The sequence below is a fragment of the Pararge aegeria genome, chromosome 1 (genome assembly GCF_905163445.1).
Source record: "Pararge aegeria chromosome 1, ilParAegt1.1, whole genome shotgun sequence".
NCBI classification, from domain to species: Eukaryota; Metazoa; Arthropoda; class Insecta; order Lepidoptera; family Nymphalidae; genus Pararge; species Pararge aegeria.
In genome coordinates this window covers 18,443,253-18,461,195 of record NC_053180.1, presented here as the reverse complement: position 1 = coordinate 18,461,195, position 17,943 = coordinate 18,443,253, and the positions used below count along the sequence as shown (strand labels likewise).

Here is a 17,943-nt window from a genome sequence, read left to right as displayed (position 1 = left end):
CTTGACTGCAATCTCATCTGATGGTGAGTGAGGATGTAGTCTTAAATGGTAGCGGGCTAACCTACTAAGGGTATTGCAGTTATAAGCCTCATTCCTAATCAGTTTCCACGCGACATCGTACCGGTACGCTAAATTGCTTGGGGGTACCTCTTTGTGGGTAAGGTGGTAACTAGCCACGGCCTAACAGCCTCCCACCTGTCAAAATTATTCCGACTTTAAACCACGTTTATGAATAACGCCCAACAGTATTTCCCAAACACCTGTGGATTTCCCAAAGCAACTGTGCTTTGTGCAAAAGTTGCTTTTAGAAATGTACAGGCGTTTATCTTACAAAAAACCTACTATGGTGATTTACGAATTTTTTTTTGTTATAAAACTAATTGAATGAGTTTATTATTAAATAAAAAACATATGAAATCATTTTATTAAAAAAAAAAAATTGATTTATATTCATTTAAATGTATTTTATTTCGTGTTACATTTAAATGAATCTACTAGGTTCATTTAAATGTTTTGTTTTTGTGTGTTCACGGTGTGCAACGGCCCACGTTATTCGTGATAGTGTGAGGCAATTTCGATAATGATAATGGTATATCAAAATCACCGCTCAATGATATTTGAGAGACGCAGCCGATTAATCCACTCTTGTATTTGCCCATGGTGTTTAGTTCTATTGACGGAAGGCCACCTGAAAACAAACAACATCTTACCATTATTATCAATAGTCTAAAACAAAGGAGAGAAAAAGACAAAAAAAAGGAAAACTCATGTTTAATCTTGGGTACTAGCTTTACGTACATGTGTGAGAGTATGCTTTCGAACGTTCGCTCGAAGTTTCCATACTGTGCCTTAGTCGCCTCGTACGAGACATGCGGGAAAGGAGTGCTGGTGACAACTGTATTTTAATCTGCGTCACCATACTTCCAAATATTATATATATCTCACAGAATTAAGACCATACAGAACCCTTATTTACCTATTATTGCATGCAGTGCATTGTGTCCAAAAACAGTACGCCCCGCGCACGTTTCACTTCATACACGCGGAATGTTGCTAGCACTTTTTCTCATTTCCCCCATTTCATGATAAACGTTAAGAACATTAGAGGTAAAATAATTGCTATCAACTGCTAAATGGAATGAAGTGCCGAACCGCCTGTTCGAGAGACACTTCTAAAGTGGAGTGGTTTTTAATGCTTTGATATTAATCGTGTACACGGTTTCTGTATGTTCTTTATTCTGTGATATATCTATGTGTTTTTTAATTTACTATAAACTAGCCCTTGTCTTCAATCTTACCTTTTGGTAAGTGATGATGCAGTCTCAGATGCGTAATAGTAGTTATATTAAACCCATACCCTAATCCGTTTCTACGCAACATCGTACCGGAACGCTAAATCGCTTGAAAGCTTAGCAGAATGAATTGAATGATTGATTTAAGGATTTTTTTTAAATATTTTTTTAATAGTTTTAATTGATGCACCAAGCAGATGACCCACGTGATGATAATTCATTCATTCATTCATTCATTCAGAGTACAGGTGAAAAACTTAACATTCGTCTCCTAGAAACTAGGCATGCCGAGAGTGGTAAGTAATTTCTCAAGAGAATAATGAGTATTTTTACATGACTTCTCTGACTCAAACGAAGAATTATTAATTATAAAAAAATTATTTACCGATGTATAAACCATTTTCTGTGTTTAGTTGCTTAAGTTTTCCTGGAGATATCTTCCCGACGGAACCCAGTCCATCGACTTCAAGAACACCAGCTTGTCTGTTCCTAAAATCATTTTAAATTATATAGCTTACACTTTTCATACACGCATACGCGCACGAAAGTTTACCTAGTTCCTCGCCTTATTAATGAATCACCCACAGCACAGCTAGCATGGGCAGGAGACATTTACATCCCCGGGGAAAAGGATATAAATTTATCTTCTCCCACAGCTGTATCAACTCTCAGAGCATTGGCGCACAGGTGGAAATAATATCCAAATAATATATGTGTATTAATAAACGGGGGTAAACTTCTCCTATTCCATGTTCCAGTGATTTAGCAGGTGGACACGTTAGTTATATCCCTTGTCAGGGGATATAATGGGGGGATATAATTTTTATTTTCATCCTCAGCTCTAGACTTTATAATAAAATACATGAAACCATTCAGTGGCGTGCACTTCATATATGCACAAAAGCACTGCATACCCTAAAATTTATATATTACTCGTATAGGAGGCGGATTTTCGCCGTTTTTGCAATTTTCCTGCTGTATGCATACCCTGGTATGAAACTCAGTGCACGCCAATGAAACCATTAACATATATCCTCTAAATGGAAATAAATGTAAAAATCGTGTCAAAGAATGGTTGCTCACGCAGAAAACATATGCAGAAACTGAAAAGTTAATTGAAGTTTTATCTTAGTTCGGTAATATTCACACACAAACGCACATACAGACACACATACAGACACACACACACACACATATGTATAAAACGTTCAAAACATGTAACCTAGTACAAATATGATTACCAGCGTTACCTGCGAATTGATATCTTTATTTTTTTCTTTTTGTTTTAAACGAGCCATATTTATAAGGAGAGCACTGTCGCCTGTAACACAGGTTTATACTTAGCTAAGGGACAGTTGATTTCTGTATATCCGTGTTAATTTTAACATTAATATAAGTTAAACCTATTGTGCAGATGTAATGTAAATTGTACCTATGTTTTATTGAACAATAAACAAAATATTATTATATTATATCCCGCCCGTGAAATATTATTATGTTGTATCCAGCGGCTCCCCGCGACTCGTTGGATGTTGTCTGTCCAACAGGTTGGGGGTCGACCAACGCTGCGCTAACCGGTGCGGGGTTGCCACTCTAACACCTTGAGATCCCAACGTTCATCGGTTTAACAAACTATGTGCCCGGCCATTGTCACTTCAGCTTCGCGACTCGCTGAGCTATGTCGGTAACTCTAGTTCTTCTACGGATCTCCTCATTTTTGATGTGATCACTTAGAGATGCTCCAAGCATATTTCTCTCCGTCGCCCGCTGAGTGACTCTGAGCCTTCTTATGAGGCCCAACTTTGTATGGAACTTTGCATCCTCGTAATATTAAGAAAAAACTGAAATCCTACTTTTTAACTCACTTTATAGGGAACTTGTACAACTGTCAATAATTTTCTGTAGTTAACGCACCTAGGCTTAATTCTCTGTTAGCATATATTACAAACCTGGGTGGGTTTTCTGATGCTAGCTTAAAGTTTTTTTTTGTAAACTTTTATGTAAATAAATAAAAATATTAAAAAGTTCCTATAAAATGTTGTTCTGTTCAAATAAAATGTTTACAGTGGACCTTTGTTTTTAACTGTTAAGTAAACATCTCCTGAGGATGCTCGAAACGTGCGTAGTGAGAACACTGCGGAAGAACTGGTGTGGAATATAAAGATTTGAGAAATTATAAAAGAGACCGTACAGATTCTCCTGTTTTACGCGGAGTACAGCAAAGTTAGCTTAATGCATATTGTATGCCATGGAATTTCGCTAAGTAAAGCCTGCTTCTATCTAATATTCAAATTTTATGTGTTTTATTTACCTCGTTGCTCTGGCCCTATGCCAAAGTCCGTCATCCACTTTGGTGTGATTGGCAATGATAATTACTTCACCGCTACCTAGATCGTATCTGAAAATAATATTCATAAATGCATTGATTCGAAATATACTTCAATTTCGTCATATAACGAATTTTGTAATAGCCATTTTTTTGGTTGTAATTGTAATCGTCAGTTTGCAGCGACCCTGCTTTCTGGTTTCGATTCCCACTACTGGAAAATGTTTGTGAGATGAGCATGAATGTTTTTCAGTGTCTGGGTGTTGGTATGTATATTCTAAGTATTTATGTATATTGTTCATAAAAATGTTCATCAGTCATCTAAGTACCCATAACACAAGCGATGATATGGCGATGTGTGTATTGTCGTAGTATAGTTATTATTATTAATTTTTTTTAACCCCCAATCGGTTTCTACGCGGCATCGTACCAGAGCGCTAATTACTTTGGCAGAAAGTATTTTTAGTAGGTTGGCCACTAGTCACGGCCGAAGCCTCTCACTAGATCAAAGAAATAACATAATAAATTTCAAAACTGTCCCTGCAAGGAGCGAGAACCCGTGACTTTCTCTTTTAGACTGCTCATCAGGGAGCTCGTCAATAAAATAGTCTATTTGTTTATCATCTCTCTGGCTGTACTTCATCATGAGTTATTTCTTCTTAGATGTTCTTATTTCTTCAGAAATGATCATTATTATCATCATATCAACCCGTTACCGGACCACTGGCAGGGCCCGGGTCACCTCCCATAGTCAGAAGGGGTTAAGGCAGTAGTCCACCACGCTGGCTCCGTGTGGATTGGTGGACTTCATAAACCTTTGAGAACATTATGGAGGGAACACTCTCGGGCATGCAGATTTCCTCACGATGAAGGAAAACACCGTTAAAGCAAGTGATATTTTAATTGATAAAAACGCACATAACTTAGAATAGTGAGAGGTGTGTGCCAGAATTCGAACTCGGCCCTTCGAAAGTGAAGTTTAATATGGTGGGGAGACGAATTGGGAAACTGTAATATCTCGGTTGTATGTGATATATAAATAACGACAATATTTCTATAGTTCTCTGCCTACGAGTGATTACTTAGACTTACGAGTAGTTGTAGCAACCATTATTTACCTGAACACAAGTACCGAGTTCTCAACAGCAAGGGACAAGAAGTCCCCTGGCGGAGTAACGCGGCCACTCCACACGAGCAGTCCATCGGAAGATACCGATCGGAACCGGATGTTTATGTCCAGTGTGTAACTCAGTAACCTAGAATGTATTATTTATTGTTTAACAAACTATTGTATATACTTAAGACAACTGTTTGTTTTAAGCACTTGAGGTCTAAACCGTTAAACAATCTTGGGATATATATGCTATAATTTTCTTTCTATGCAAAAATAAAAATCATGCGCTGAGTTTCAAATTAATCATCAACCAATATATAATTATATATAATTATTATTTGAAGTCCACTTAGATTCCTACAAGTCTTTTGAAGGGATTTCCTAATTCCACGGTTTTGTGCCGCTTGGTGCCAGCGGCTCCCCGACTCGTTAGATGTCATCTGTCCACCTCATCGGAGTTCTACCAAAGCTGCACTCAGAAATTAATGGACGTACGTAAAAAACGTCTATAGGCAAGTTATAAAAATCAGAGGAGTGTGTTTTTTTCCGAATAATAATAATAATAATAAAATTGTGCGCGTGGATTGAACACCTTGAATTATTCTCAAATTAGAAGTACATGTTTTAAAATTGCATTCATAGTATGAGTCCATTATTTATTAAGTTATTTGAACTTTTAGATTTGAATGTATAATTAAATTCATTTATAAAAAGGTACACTTTTACGTGCGTACAAAACTATACAAACGCCGTTTGTATTTTAATGTTTGTGACTTCCATTGTAAGGACCTGCTTCACCACCTTCTGATAGTTTATTCATAAATTCTGCATTTGTCACTTTACATAAAATACGAAAGTGATAAAACTTACGTTTATGATATTCGACACAAGTCAGAAGTTGGTCAAACAGCCGCTTAGAATTACTATTTTATTTCTTCACAAATATATGCTAAAAACAGACTTCAATGTCTAAATATTATATTGAAAAGTTACCTTTTGATAGTTTCTTCATCATCAATGTGGATAAAACTGTCTGTACCGCTAAAATTAGGATACGTATTGGTGTCGCCCCAATTAATTTCATTCGTGTCCAAATACTTCACTTGCATGTACGTCTGTCCGTCGTAAGTCGGCCCTTCCGTCATAATATCATTTTTCTTCTCTATATCATTCTCCATGTGTAATCGTTTTTTACTAGCCAAGTACTTCTTCTTCTTATATTTCTCTATGTGGAGATGCTGCGAATGTTTTTTCGATTTCACCTTGTGATATTTCGTCTTGAACCCTTTTTTGGCCACTATTGAGCGGTGGATGTCGTTGACTGAGACATTTTGGGGGTATAAAGGTATGTATTCCAAAGTTTCCTTGCATAACGAGTCACTGAAATCCGAACGGAACCAAAAATAGAATATATGTGGTTCATTTATTTTAATGTTTTTATGAATTCGGTTCATATATTATGAATCGCATTCATAGAGGAGTGGCTACCTAATATACAGTGTTACGAAAGTAATTTGGTTTTCCTAAAATTCTGCACAAAAGTATCATATCTGAAGGATTTCTATCTGAATTGGGAATATATTGTTTTTAGTTTTAGGAATATGCTTATAGGAATTTTTTGAAATCATAAATTACATAAATAATTCAAAATTGTCAAATTGAGGCGTAACTGAGTTGCAGATACCTTTATAACTTTTTTTTGCTATAATGCTTACCAATATTATAAATGCGAAAGCGTGTTTGTTTGTTTGATTGGTCGTTGCTTAGCGCCCTAAACAAGCAACCGCTATCAACTTAATTTTTGGCATTGAATTTGTTGAAAGGACAGAGAGTAACATAGGCTTTTATCTCTGACAAACAAACGCTTTCCACAGGATTTGTGAAATGGTGAAAAACCGTAAACGTAACTACGACGAAGAATGCGGACAACAGCTAGTGTTATCATATAAATATATTTAGAGAAAATGCTTATACATTCGATAAGCAAAAGGAGTTATGCCTTTAATATCTCACTATTGGGCAAAGGCCTAACCCTCTCTCCAATTATAGGAGAGAGGGTTAGGCCTTTGCCCAATAGTGAGATATTATAGGAGAGAGGGTTTTGGATGATGATGATGATGATGAAGATGACGAAGATGGTAGATACATACGTGCAAGTGTCGTTGTGCGACTCATCGCAGTTGTCGACGTTGACGCCTCCCAGTGCCGCCGACACGACCGACAGCTCCTCGTCGTTGATCACGAGCTGGACAATATGGCCGCGTGTCAGATAAAATACAAGATTGGGAATCATTATGCTTACTAATATTATAAACTTGACTGCCGATTGGCGCATTGGGCAGCGACCCTGTTTTCCGAGTCCAAGGCTATGGGTTCGATTACGGTGAAGAACATGATTCCGTGCTACAATCTGACATTCTATGGCATGCAAATTATAGTAAAATTGTTTTTCCATTTTATACAAATGTCAGAAAAATAAGGCATCAAAACTGTGAGATTAAATAACAATGAAAACTTAAAATTAAATAATATAAAGTAAACCAAAATATAAACCTAGAAAAACAATAATTGAAACCTTAAATTTTAGATATTCGTGTGTACAAAACTGACGAAGCATAAGCCAGTAATTTTTATCTTAAGTTTAGGCAGAAGTATGACTATTGAAGTTTTTGGTAATTTGTTATGAATTGTTATTGCCATACAATAAACATTTATTTTATATAAAATGAGGTTTACTTTGGGCCCGCCTACTATCCTTCGCCTGCTACCGTTTCAACGGGGTTTTAAAAACATCGGACCAAACGCGGATGACGTCCTGGGAAAATTACGTATGAATTCCCTTAGTTTGAGTTTAGGTAATATCAAAAAGTTAGAGTTCGTTTCATACTACTTACCTTACCAACGCACCCACTAAAAGAGGTTCTCAAAGCAAGCCTCGGCGGAAGAGGTTGAGGAGCTCCGCCCAACATCATCGGCTGTCGTAACGTCAAGTGCCTTGCCGTCCCCCGTGACGTCACAGATCGTGCCGTGTCCGTCTCGCTGTCGTGCTGTCGAACGCGGAGTGACGCGCGGCGACCCGACCGGCTGACTGATATACGATGCCATTTATTTTGCTCCAGAGGGTAGGCTGATCTGGAAATGGAGATATGGTATTTCAGTTATTGCATAAGGGTTTTCCTATTAAGATTACAAGCCCCACAGTATTAAGAAGTACGAAGAAGTCGAAATCTGCTGAGGTTCTTGCCGGATTCTTCTCGGTATAATCGGTGACTTGACGTTTAAAATAAGCCTACGTGAAATAAATAAAATTTGAGTATTATTATTACGAAGCTACAGTGTGAAGTCAGACGTGCGCGGGGCGTGAATGAGGGTTCTGTATGTTCTTAGTTCTGTGACAAGCACAATAGCGGGCCACGATTCTCTATTACCTTCTAATCGAAACAAATTCTTTAACAAAATTTGAATTGTTAGAACTCGGTGTCTTTGGTGTGAATAAATTTAATTTTATCAAAAAGACTTATAGAAGACACTTTTGATGAATACTGTTAGACTCTGGAACATGGTTAAGATTTAAAAAAGTGTGTGCGTGTAACCTTTACGCGCGATTGAAGTCAAACTTTTACTATTATTTATTGATGAAAGAGTTAAATGCTCCTGGGACTCCGCCATTTCATTTAATACTCACTATTTCATTTTATATTCTATTTAAAATTCATTAATATTACTTTCAAATATTATAAATATTTACATTTGTTAGGTAGAATAATTGAGAGTAGAAAACAGATCAGCACATGTCAATATAACCTTGTCATTAAATATTATAGAATGTCGCAATCGTCAGATCCTAACTGATTATGATATTTGCCATTAGCTGGCGTATTAGTTAAGAACCGTGCAGTATAGGAAATATACTTACGACCACGACGACGACGACGTCTGACGGAAGTAACGCTTACGTTAAAAATCTGAATTACAAAGAAGTGCCCCAAGCGATTTAGCGTTACGGTACGATTCCGCGTAGGGACCGACCTACTTTTATAGCAGGTCCACTACCATCACTTACAGCCACGTCCAGGTGAGATTGCAGTCAAGGGCTTGTATTGAAATGAAAAAAAAAAAACCATGCTCACCTGACCAGTGCGATTCCAGAACCGAGATCAAAAGCAAATTCCACGAAGTAATCGCGGAGGTGCAGTGAGAAAAAGTCGCCATCCCCGCTCGTATGCTCTGCGTCATATAGAAGCAGACCATCTCCATTTGTCGGTCTAAGAGTTATCTGTAAGGAAAGATAAACATTTGGCTTCACGGAAGATCAGCGCTGTGTCTTTAACAGGCACTGCAAACATGCTGAGTGAAGACCATTTTGGGATCACACCGTTCCTATAATTGTTGTGTAGACGATAAGTCGTATTTTAATTCTAGTGTGAGTATATCTAAATAAAACTTTTTTGGACATTTTAGGTGAAAGGAGTCCCTACGGCGTAGGCACACACATTTGAAGTCGGAATTTGTGGTATTGTATTTTATATATCAATTAAGTAATTAGTGCTACCTTGTTGAAGAATGTAAGAAAATAATTAAAATATAGCCTCACACCTAAGCAAAGAGAATAATTGATTTCAGACGGTACCTTTGTCCATATATTATCTGTACATAAAATAAAATTGGAGTGTATGTTTCTTATATTTAAATAACCGTTTACTACATGTAAATGAATATATATACGCCTGAATTTTTGTCAGTATGTCTGTCTGTTTGCTCCGGCTAATCTCTGAAATAGCTGGACCGATTTTGTCGGGATTTTTATTTGCACGTAGCTGATGTAATGAGGAGTAACTTGGGCTACGTTTATTTAAGAAAAAATCTGTTATGTCATTGGGAGATTAAAAAAATTAAGGACACCTACACAAAACTTAATTGGAAAAGTTCTATTTGAAAACTACACCCGATTTTTTCACAAGAATACACAACTTAAAAACCTGATTTGAAATCAAAAACAAACGCGGACGAAGTCTTGAGACACAGCTAGTTAATCATAAAATTATCAACACTCAAGCAAACCAAAAATTACAACGTTGCCAATAAAATAATTGTTTCACGACGGGAATATTCCTAAAATTTGGGTCACGCCACGGCAGTAACAAGACTCTGTTTTAATATCGAGCATTATTGTTTTCGATATTGCTCGACCAATTAAACGTAACAACAGCTGCGAGGAAATATATCGAAGTTTCGTTCGACGCGGCGCTGTTATCGGACGCTGGAGAAACTTCGCTCCGACAACTCCGGCAAAACTTTATAACGCTTCTAAGGAGTTTAATTAAGGCATATTGTATCTGTCCATGTCGTATAATGTTTGACGACCGATTGGCGCAGTGGACAGCGACCCTGCTTTTTGAGTCCACGGCCGTGGGTTCGATTCCCACAACTGGACAATGTTTGTGTAATGAACATGAGTGTCTGGGTGTTAATCTATATGTTATAAGTATTTATGTTGGTAAATAAATAAATAAATATATTGCGACAATAAACACATCGCCATCTAGCCCCAAAGTAAGCGTAGCTTGTGTTATGGGTACTAAGATGACTGATGAATATACATATAAACACCCAGACACTGAAAAACATTCATTTTCATCCCTCAAACCTTGTCCAGTTTTGGGAATCGAACCCACGGCCTTGAACTCAGAAAGCAGGGTCATTGCAAACTGCGCCAATCGGCCGTCAAGGACAATGAACGCGTGCAATGATAGGCACTTTTTATTTTATTATTTACCTCTTACTTAGATTTGTTACATTTTTTTTATGATATTCTTCATTGGTAATTATGTTTTGTGTTAATGTACAAAAAATATCTTTCGTTTATTTATATATTATATTCTATGTTATTGTCCCTTTTTATGAATGTATTGTTTAGTCGCGAGGATTCGGCGACGGCGAAGATAAGGGGGCTGTCTGAAACCAGGGCTGCGCTTTTTAGTATGCAGCTATACTGAGCCAGCTCCTTTGTCACACATTTTTATTTTAACAAATTTATGACACAAATGTAACATTTTGCACAAATGTGTGATAATAAAGTCTGCCGCAATTTTTTTTTTTGCTAAAGCGCACTATTATTATGTGTCTATTCTTTTGATTTATGGCTTTTCGTAGTTCCGAAAAAGCACAATGTAAAGCCGACTATTGTGCTGTATGGTAGTCCCATAGAATAGTTTTATTTTAAAGTATAATAATAACAACAATAATAAAGCAAATGCAGATGTTAAACAATTGAATTAACCTAAAACCCAAAATTTATGTATACAATAATGTTGTTTTCTTATTTAATATTTTATCACCTGTATGTCCAGCCATGATTGCGCTGAATTCCCAAGACCAGGCAGCCGAAGATACGAAGAGCCATTGAAACGAGGTACCTGAAGTTCAATAACATCAAATTATATTAAAAAGGTTAGTAAAGTAAAAAATAAATTAAAAAAATAAAAGGATTTTTTTACGGAATACGAAAGTAAATAATAAATAAATAAAATAAACAAATATACTACGACAATACGTGTGTATTGTCGTAGTATCGCCATCCAGCCCTAAAGAAAGCGTAGCTTGTGTTAAGATGACTGATGAATATTTTAATGAATAATATAGATAAATACTTATAATATAAATATCCAGACACTAAAAACATTTGTGTTCATCAAACAAACATTTTCCAGTTGTGGGAATCGAACCCACGGCCTTGGACTCAGAAAGTGCTCGAATGTGATTTCAAAAGGACATGAAGGGCTAACTTGTGAAATAAAAATAAACATAGCATTTTATTGCAGTACCTACATTTTACTTTCGCATAATGGTGCTCCCAATATTCTACCTACGCACGAAATATTGTGAGAAAAACAAAGCAATAAAACGCAAAGTAAAGAAAAATTAAATAAAAGTATATTATTCGTCCCCATTAAGTGATATTAAAGTAATATACTTAATTATAACTTAACGTACGTTTTTTTTACATCAAAACGTATTTTACATTTTATAGAAAGTCAAAAGGCTCACAGTCTGAACCTTGCAATTTAAATTTAAGTAAAGTACTTTGTCGACGACGCGACGCAAAGAAAATTTTTCTTTCACCTTTATGTATGCGTGTACTTAATTTGTGTATTTTAATTCATTACCACTACGAGGGACCAAGTTTGAGAAAAAAATACGCGTCTAAAGACATCTGAGAAATTCATCTGAAAACTTCCTAACAAGTTTTACGTTTACATTTAGTAGGGTGGGAAAAATTGCGTTGAAATAAAATTATGCAGGTCTTTTCTAGAAAGGATATAATTTAAATCCGGTGAACCTAGTCTTAGACCAGTTTTAGGATAGGTAGTTAGCTTAGAATTTCATAGCTACAAGACTGCTTGGAAGCAGGCCATTCCGCTTTCACATCTCACAAGATCGATAAATTGTTGTAAAACTGTAAAATTATATTAGAAAAATTACAATCTGCTGAGGTTCTTGGCGGATTCTTCTCGGTATAATCGGCGGCAGATTAACAGCAAACAGACTTACTTGACGTTTAAAATAAGCCTACGTGAAATAAATAAATTTTGAATGATGATTTTTTTGATTTTTTTGAATCAAGCCTAATATTCTATTCACATAATTTAGATGCGGGGCGGTCACGGGCGGTCTGTCGCAACGTAGCGATCAATTGCACGCAAAACGTAGCGATCGATGGCTTCAGAACTTCCGTCTACACACGTGTGTATACCTGCCTCAGCAATTCCTTGCTATAGTATAATCGGTAAGATTTCAAAGTGCAGAAAAAAATTGGCCCTATGTACACCAGGGGTTTTCAACCTTTTTAAGCCAGTGGCGCACTTACAACTTAAAAAAATTGTCTCAGTGGTGCCCGCGCCCTATCCTATCTAGTTATAATAAATAGGTTCTTGTCAGTTTAGCAGATGGGGGCAAAAAATAAAACATCTTTCTTTATGATACTAATAAAATCATAATCAATAATAAATTTTAACAAATAAATTCGCAGGGCATGCAAGGAACGCGTCCTGCGACCTGTCTTTAGCCTCATGCGCCTGTTATTACACCAACATGGCGGTCTTCCTCGGCCGAGCTCAGTGACAAAAAGCTCTTCTTCTACCCTACCGAATTGTTTGCGACTATTGAAACTGTATGGCAAGAAACTCTGCACGAGTTTGCACACTAAAGCGAGTTTTCAGATTCATCAAGATTTTCAGGTGGAAACGCGCCAGATTACATGTTACCTCCGAAAACGTCTCGGATTTCGGTGTATGGACAATAGTCAAATACGTGCGATCCGCTTCTTGCGAGTTGCCCGGTGTATAAATAGACAGAGGTTCTTTTGAAACAACTTTTAACGCGCGTGAAAATTCTGTTCAACTAATAATATCAATCAATGCGAATGTTTGTATGGATGGATGGATGGATCTATTCACGAAAATTCTTCTGAACTAATGTGACTGACACTTGGGAGAGAGGTAAATTTGCCCCGAATAAACACACAGGATATATTTATCAAAAAATAATTGTGAACAACCAGTAAAAAGCGGCCGAATCCACGGGCAAACGTCATAATTTTAAGATGTGGCTATCAATTATAAACTCTAAGAAAATGCGTACTTGAAATAAGGACAATATTAGACCGAAGTGCAAAAGGTATAATTAATTAATAAGGCAGCGTAGGCTTTGAGCGCAATTAATTACACCTCTGTAGGGAAATATTATAATAATCATAATGGGTACGGTAATTACAAATTATTATTCAAGCTTATTTTTATGAAAAGAAAACCTTTTTTGATGGCCTTTGTGGTAGGCTTTTCTTATTTAATTATACTCTTTGGATAAAATTGCTTTGTTTGTACAAGAATAAATTTATTAAAATTAATTTTAAATACATCTTACCGTTTCAGAATAAGTTATGTGCAATTTGTAAATATTTTAGTGAAAGAAAGAAGTAGTATATTTTTAAAAATAGGATTAGTAATTTAAAACAACGCTACAACGCAACGTAGTAGTTAAATGGAAAATTGTTGCGTAAATTTTTTTTCCTCTTTGTTTTCAGTTGTACAATAGACACTTAATTATACATATCACCAACAACTTAAATATTTCTGTTAATTTGTTTTTTTGGTGTAGGGCAATTTTTTTTTTACCTTTAATCATTATTTATAACGCTGTGTGTGTCTTGAAAAATATATCAGATTAGGTTTCCAATGTATTTTAAAAATTATTTTAGTGAAAAATGTTTCATTTTTTTTAATCGAATAATTTTTATTTTTTTAATGATCCAAATTTAGAAATCTGATCTGAATTGTTTTAAGGTGACCTTGTCAGCAAAATTATCGAGGAAACTGTAAAAAGTTAAAAAGTACCTAAAAATAAAATAATTTATTTCAAAAAAAAATTACTCAATCAACTTTAAGACGTTTTTATTGACTTAAAATTCAAATTCTTAATTTTGCGTGAATGAATAGATGAAAAAAAATCTTCTTACCTTTAAATCCAGAGTAATTTCACATCTTTTTCCCGCGTATCCCAAAGGGCAGAGACAGACCCGATTGACACACCCACCCCCGTGCTGACATTCGCAATCCTTTTTAATTTCATCGTTTTTCAGTTCATTATCGATATCATTAACTATTGCATTTTTACTGTCCCCAATAAATAGTTTGTCATCCAATCCAGCTTTTGCATTATTGCTCCCATCACTTATACTATTGCCAACGTACTTTTTGTCATATTTGTCATCAATTTTACTAACAGCATTTAACATTTTGTCATATTTATTAGTAAATCGTGCTTTGAGATCATTACGGTCATCTATTTTACTGTCACCAATATACCGTTTATCGTATTTGTCATTAAATCGTGCTTTATGAATACTTTTGTCATCACTTTTACCGTCAACAATGAAGAGTTTGTCTTTTTTGTCATAAAATCTAGGTTTAATATCTTTTGCTTCATTACTTTTAATAAGGAATTTTGTGAATTTATCATTATATTGTGCTTTTACATCATTGTATTTGTACTGTAGTAAGGAGTTGTCCAGTTTGTTGTGATCTCTAGCATCTCGCATGACTATATCATTGTCTTCAAAGTGGACTATGTCGTTAATGTCGTATATGCCGTGGATTTCAATGGGCTTTGGTTTGTGAGGCATAGCTTCGCTCGTCACTTCGTTGCCTGGTCTCCAGGGGGCAAGGGTCGGGGCGCATTCAGCTGAAAACATTTAAATTATTAGATATTGTAAAAACACATAAACACAAAAAAAAAAATGAAAAAGCCCCCTTACATTATCCCTATCCCTATCCCTACTAATATTATAAATGTGAATGTAAGTTTGTTTTTTACGCTTTCACGCAAAAACTACTAAACCGATCACCACGAAACTTTGTACACATAGTCCTAAAGGTATTAGAAGTAATATAGGATGCTTTTTATCCCGAAATTAAGCTCAGTTCTTTTGGGAGAAGGGACGGCTCAGCGGGCTGCAGCAAAGGACTAATTTAAAGTTGTCAGAAATGTTCTTCGTTAACTTAAGCATATGAATCAACTAATAATGCGATTCAGATTCTTCCTTGAACGATCACTATTTTTGTAAGTGATTTGAACTGAGTGGAGCTGAGACTGATAACATTTCTTTTTAGATATTGTTTATTACGTGAATTGAATTTTTTTTTTTAAACTACACCAGTTCTTTTTATAAACTTAAAAATTTCAGTAGAATTACACCTTAATTGAATGCAACAGCTAGTATAGAATAATTTCTACTAGTCAAGCCCATTAATTTCATACCCATATAAAGGGAGCTGTGGAAAGAAATGTTATTCGCCATTTCGCTGTCGTAGCCATCTTGGGATTGAAATTTACTACAGTGTACAGTATTCTAATAGTCAAGCCCTTTCATTTAGTACCCATAATGTGTTGTGAAATAATACATAATTCGCCATTTTGTGGTGGTGAGCCATTTGGGCCGACTTTTATCAAACACGGCTAAGAACACTCCCGACTAATTTACCTTCTTCAAACTTAACACACCGTCTTTTATGCGTCGGGGGTAAAAATACGTGGGCAAAGGTCGCCGATTTAAATCCCAGATATAATAAGCATCACTAAAGTTTTATTTTCATTTTCCAATGAGTAAATATCATTTTAAATTTTATTTGAAAAACAGCAATCACAAGCTATTGTAATAACCTAGGCTTGATTACCAAACTTAAATCAGGATCTGTCAATTCATCAAGAACCGAAAACAGTCTTATGAGTCCAAAATAGGTGGATACATAAAATAAAATATATATATTTAATAAAAATTAAATACATAGATTTCTGCGGGAAGTGTGCACGTTTAATGCCCCTTAAATATAAATATTAGGTTATAAAACATATCAGTTACTATTTCTGTTTAAATTTTACATACATATATCTTTTATTGTTACTTGTGCTGTATTTGAGGTAGTTTCATTTATAATTCATTCATGATTCTTTCATTTATTCTTGTTATTAAGTTACCTTTATACCCACTGGACTAAAGAAAAAGTAGCGTGATGCTGCTTTTACTTTAGTCCAGTGGGTCGGACTTCGACTTCACTTTCGGGGGGCGAGTTCGAATCCCGTCACGCACCTCTTACTTTTCTAAGTTATGTGCATTTTAAGCAATTAAATAAAATATCACTTGTTTCAACTGTAAAGGAAAAAAAACATCGTGAGGAAACCTGCATACCTGAGACTCAATAATGTTCTCAAAGGTGTGTGAAGTACACCAATCCGCACTGAGCCAGCGTGGCACGAGGTGGCACTTAACGAAGGGGTAAAGGCCACATCATTGGAGTCGTAATTTTGGTAATTTGAATCTGTTTTTTGGGATCTTAAATGTTCGACCGCTGCCCTTGCTTTTGAAATCTCTGATATCCTCTAATAAACGTTAAGGACTATTTGGATCCGTATGAAATGCACAGCTTATTTAATGTATTAAATTGTATAAATTAGTTTTAAAAACAAACAAATTTGTAAATCTGAAAGTTTTTTTTGTAAAATGTAAAAGTTATAAATGGTACCTATGGCTTATCTTAAGATATTATTATTTATTTATTTATTGTTTAAGGTTCTATATCTAAGCATTTATAGGGACAGACAGACAGCGGGAAGCGACTTTGTTTCTTACTATGATGTTTTTTATTCTACTACAAGTTAGCCCTTGACTGCAATCCCACCTGCTAGTAAGTGGTGATGCATTCTAAGATGGCAGCGGGCTAACCTTAAAGGATTGCAGTCATACCCCTAATCGGTTTTTACGCGACATCGCACCGAAACACTAAATCGCTTAGCGGCACGTCTTTGTACGGTGCAGTGGTAACTAGCTACAGCCAAAGCTTCTCACCAGACAATGTTGTGACATGTAGTGATATATTGTAACAACGTGTGAATAGGTAACGAGAAGGATTAAAAATATTAGTGCAACCAATATGCGGGCATCGCACCGGGTAAAATTTACCCGTAATATGCCTCTAAGATAAAACCGCACGGGCGATGACGAAAACTCTAATAATACCAAAATATACAGACACACGTTTCGTAAGCCCCTCATAACATGCAGTGGGGGTTTTCGTATAACAACTATCTAAAGAAGAGTCGTTTATCACGTCACCAGTTAATCTTTTAAGTTGGCGCTGCGTTGCAAAGTTTTATGCACGTTTCATATTGGAAAACAAGTGACGACTACACCAGGGATTATGATTCTAACAGTTTGCGTACAAGTAAAGTTTGTAAATTTACCACTATAGTTTGGGGAATGTTTGTGTAATCAGTTCTCGCCACTCCGAACATAAGGGAAAGTTTATTGTTCCGCGGATGATATACGTGAATAAAATTACAAAAAAAAGAGAGTAACAATACAACACAGCGCCTCTTTTCCAGGCAAAAGTAAACCCAAGTTCAGAGAAGAAGTAGGAGTTGTAATATATAAAATATAATAAAAAAAAATATAAAGTAATATAATGAAAGTATAATATAAATAAATGAATTAATACGTTTATATAAATAAAGAAATATATTTATATATATAATAGGATATTCGCTATAGAAGGTAAAATATATTAAGCCTATACAGCGTGTTCATTGCGGCACCGAACTCTCCACTTGGCTGCGGTTTAAATTCTCTCACCTTACTCGCCGAGATCCGAGTGCGCATT

The 17,943-nt window shown here is 35.7% G+C and overlaps 1 protein-coding gene across 1 annotated transcript in view; it reads right to left on the bottom strand.

Annotated features, from left to right (window-relative positions):
• Positions 1-447: 447 nt before the first annotated feature.
• The window catches only part of LOC120624052, a 208,219-nt gene continuing 190,723 nt past the window's right edge, over positions 448-17,943 (bottom strand). Inside the window, exons 9-18 of the mRNA XM_039890384.1 lie at positions 14,247-14,971; positions 11,071-11,148; positions 8,863-9,008; positions 7,627-7,864; positions 6,883-6,977; positions 5,726-6,112; positions 4,737-4,874; positions 3,604-3,690; positions 1,678-1,781; positions 448-688 (exon numbers count right to left, since the gene is read on the bottom strand). Coding sequence (XP_039746318.1) covers positions 528-688; positions 1,678-1,781; positions 3,604-3,690; positions 4,737-4,874; positions 5,726-6,112; positions 6,883-6,977; positions 7,627-7,864; positions 8,863-9,008; positions 11,071-11,148; positions 14,247-14,971 — 2,159 coding nt within the window. The 3' untranslated portion in view covers positions 448-527. The remainder of the gene's footprint in view (positions 689-1,677; positions 1,782-3,603; positions 3,691-4,736; positions 4,875-5,725; positions 6,113-6,882; positions 6,978-7,626; positions 7,865-8,862; positions 9,009-11,070; positions 11,149-14,246; positions 14,972-17,943) is intronic.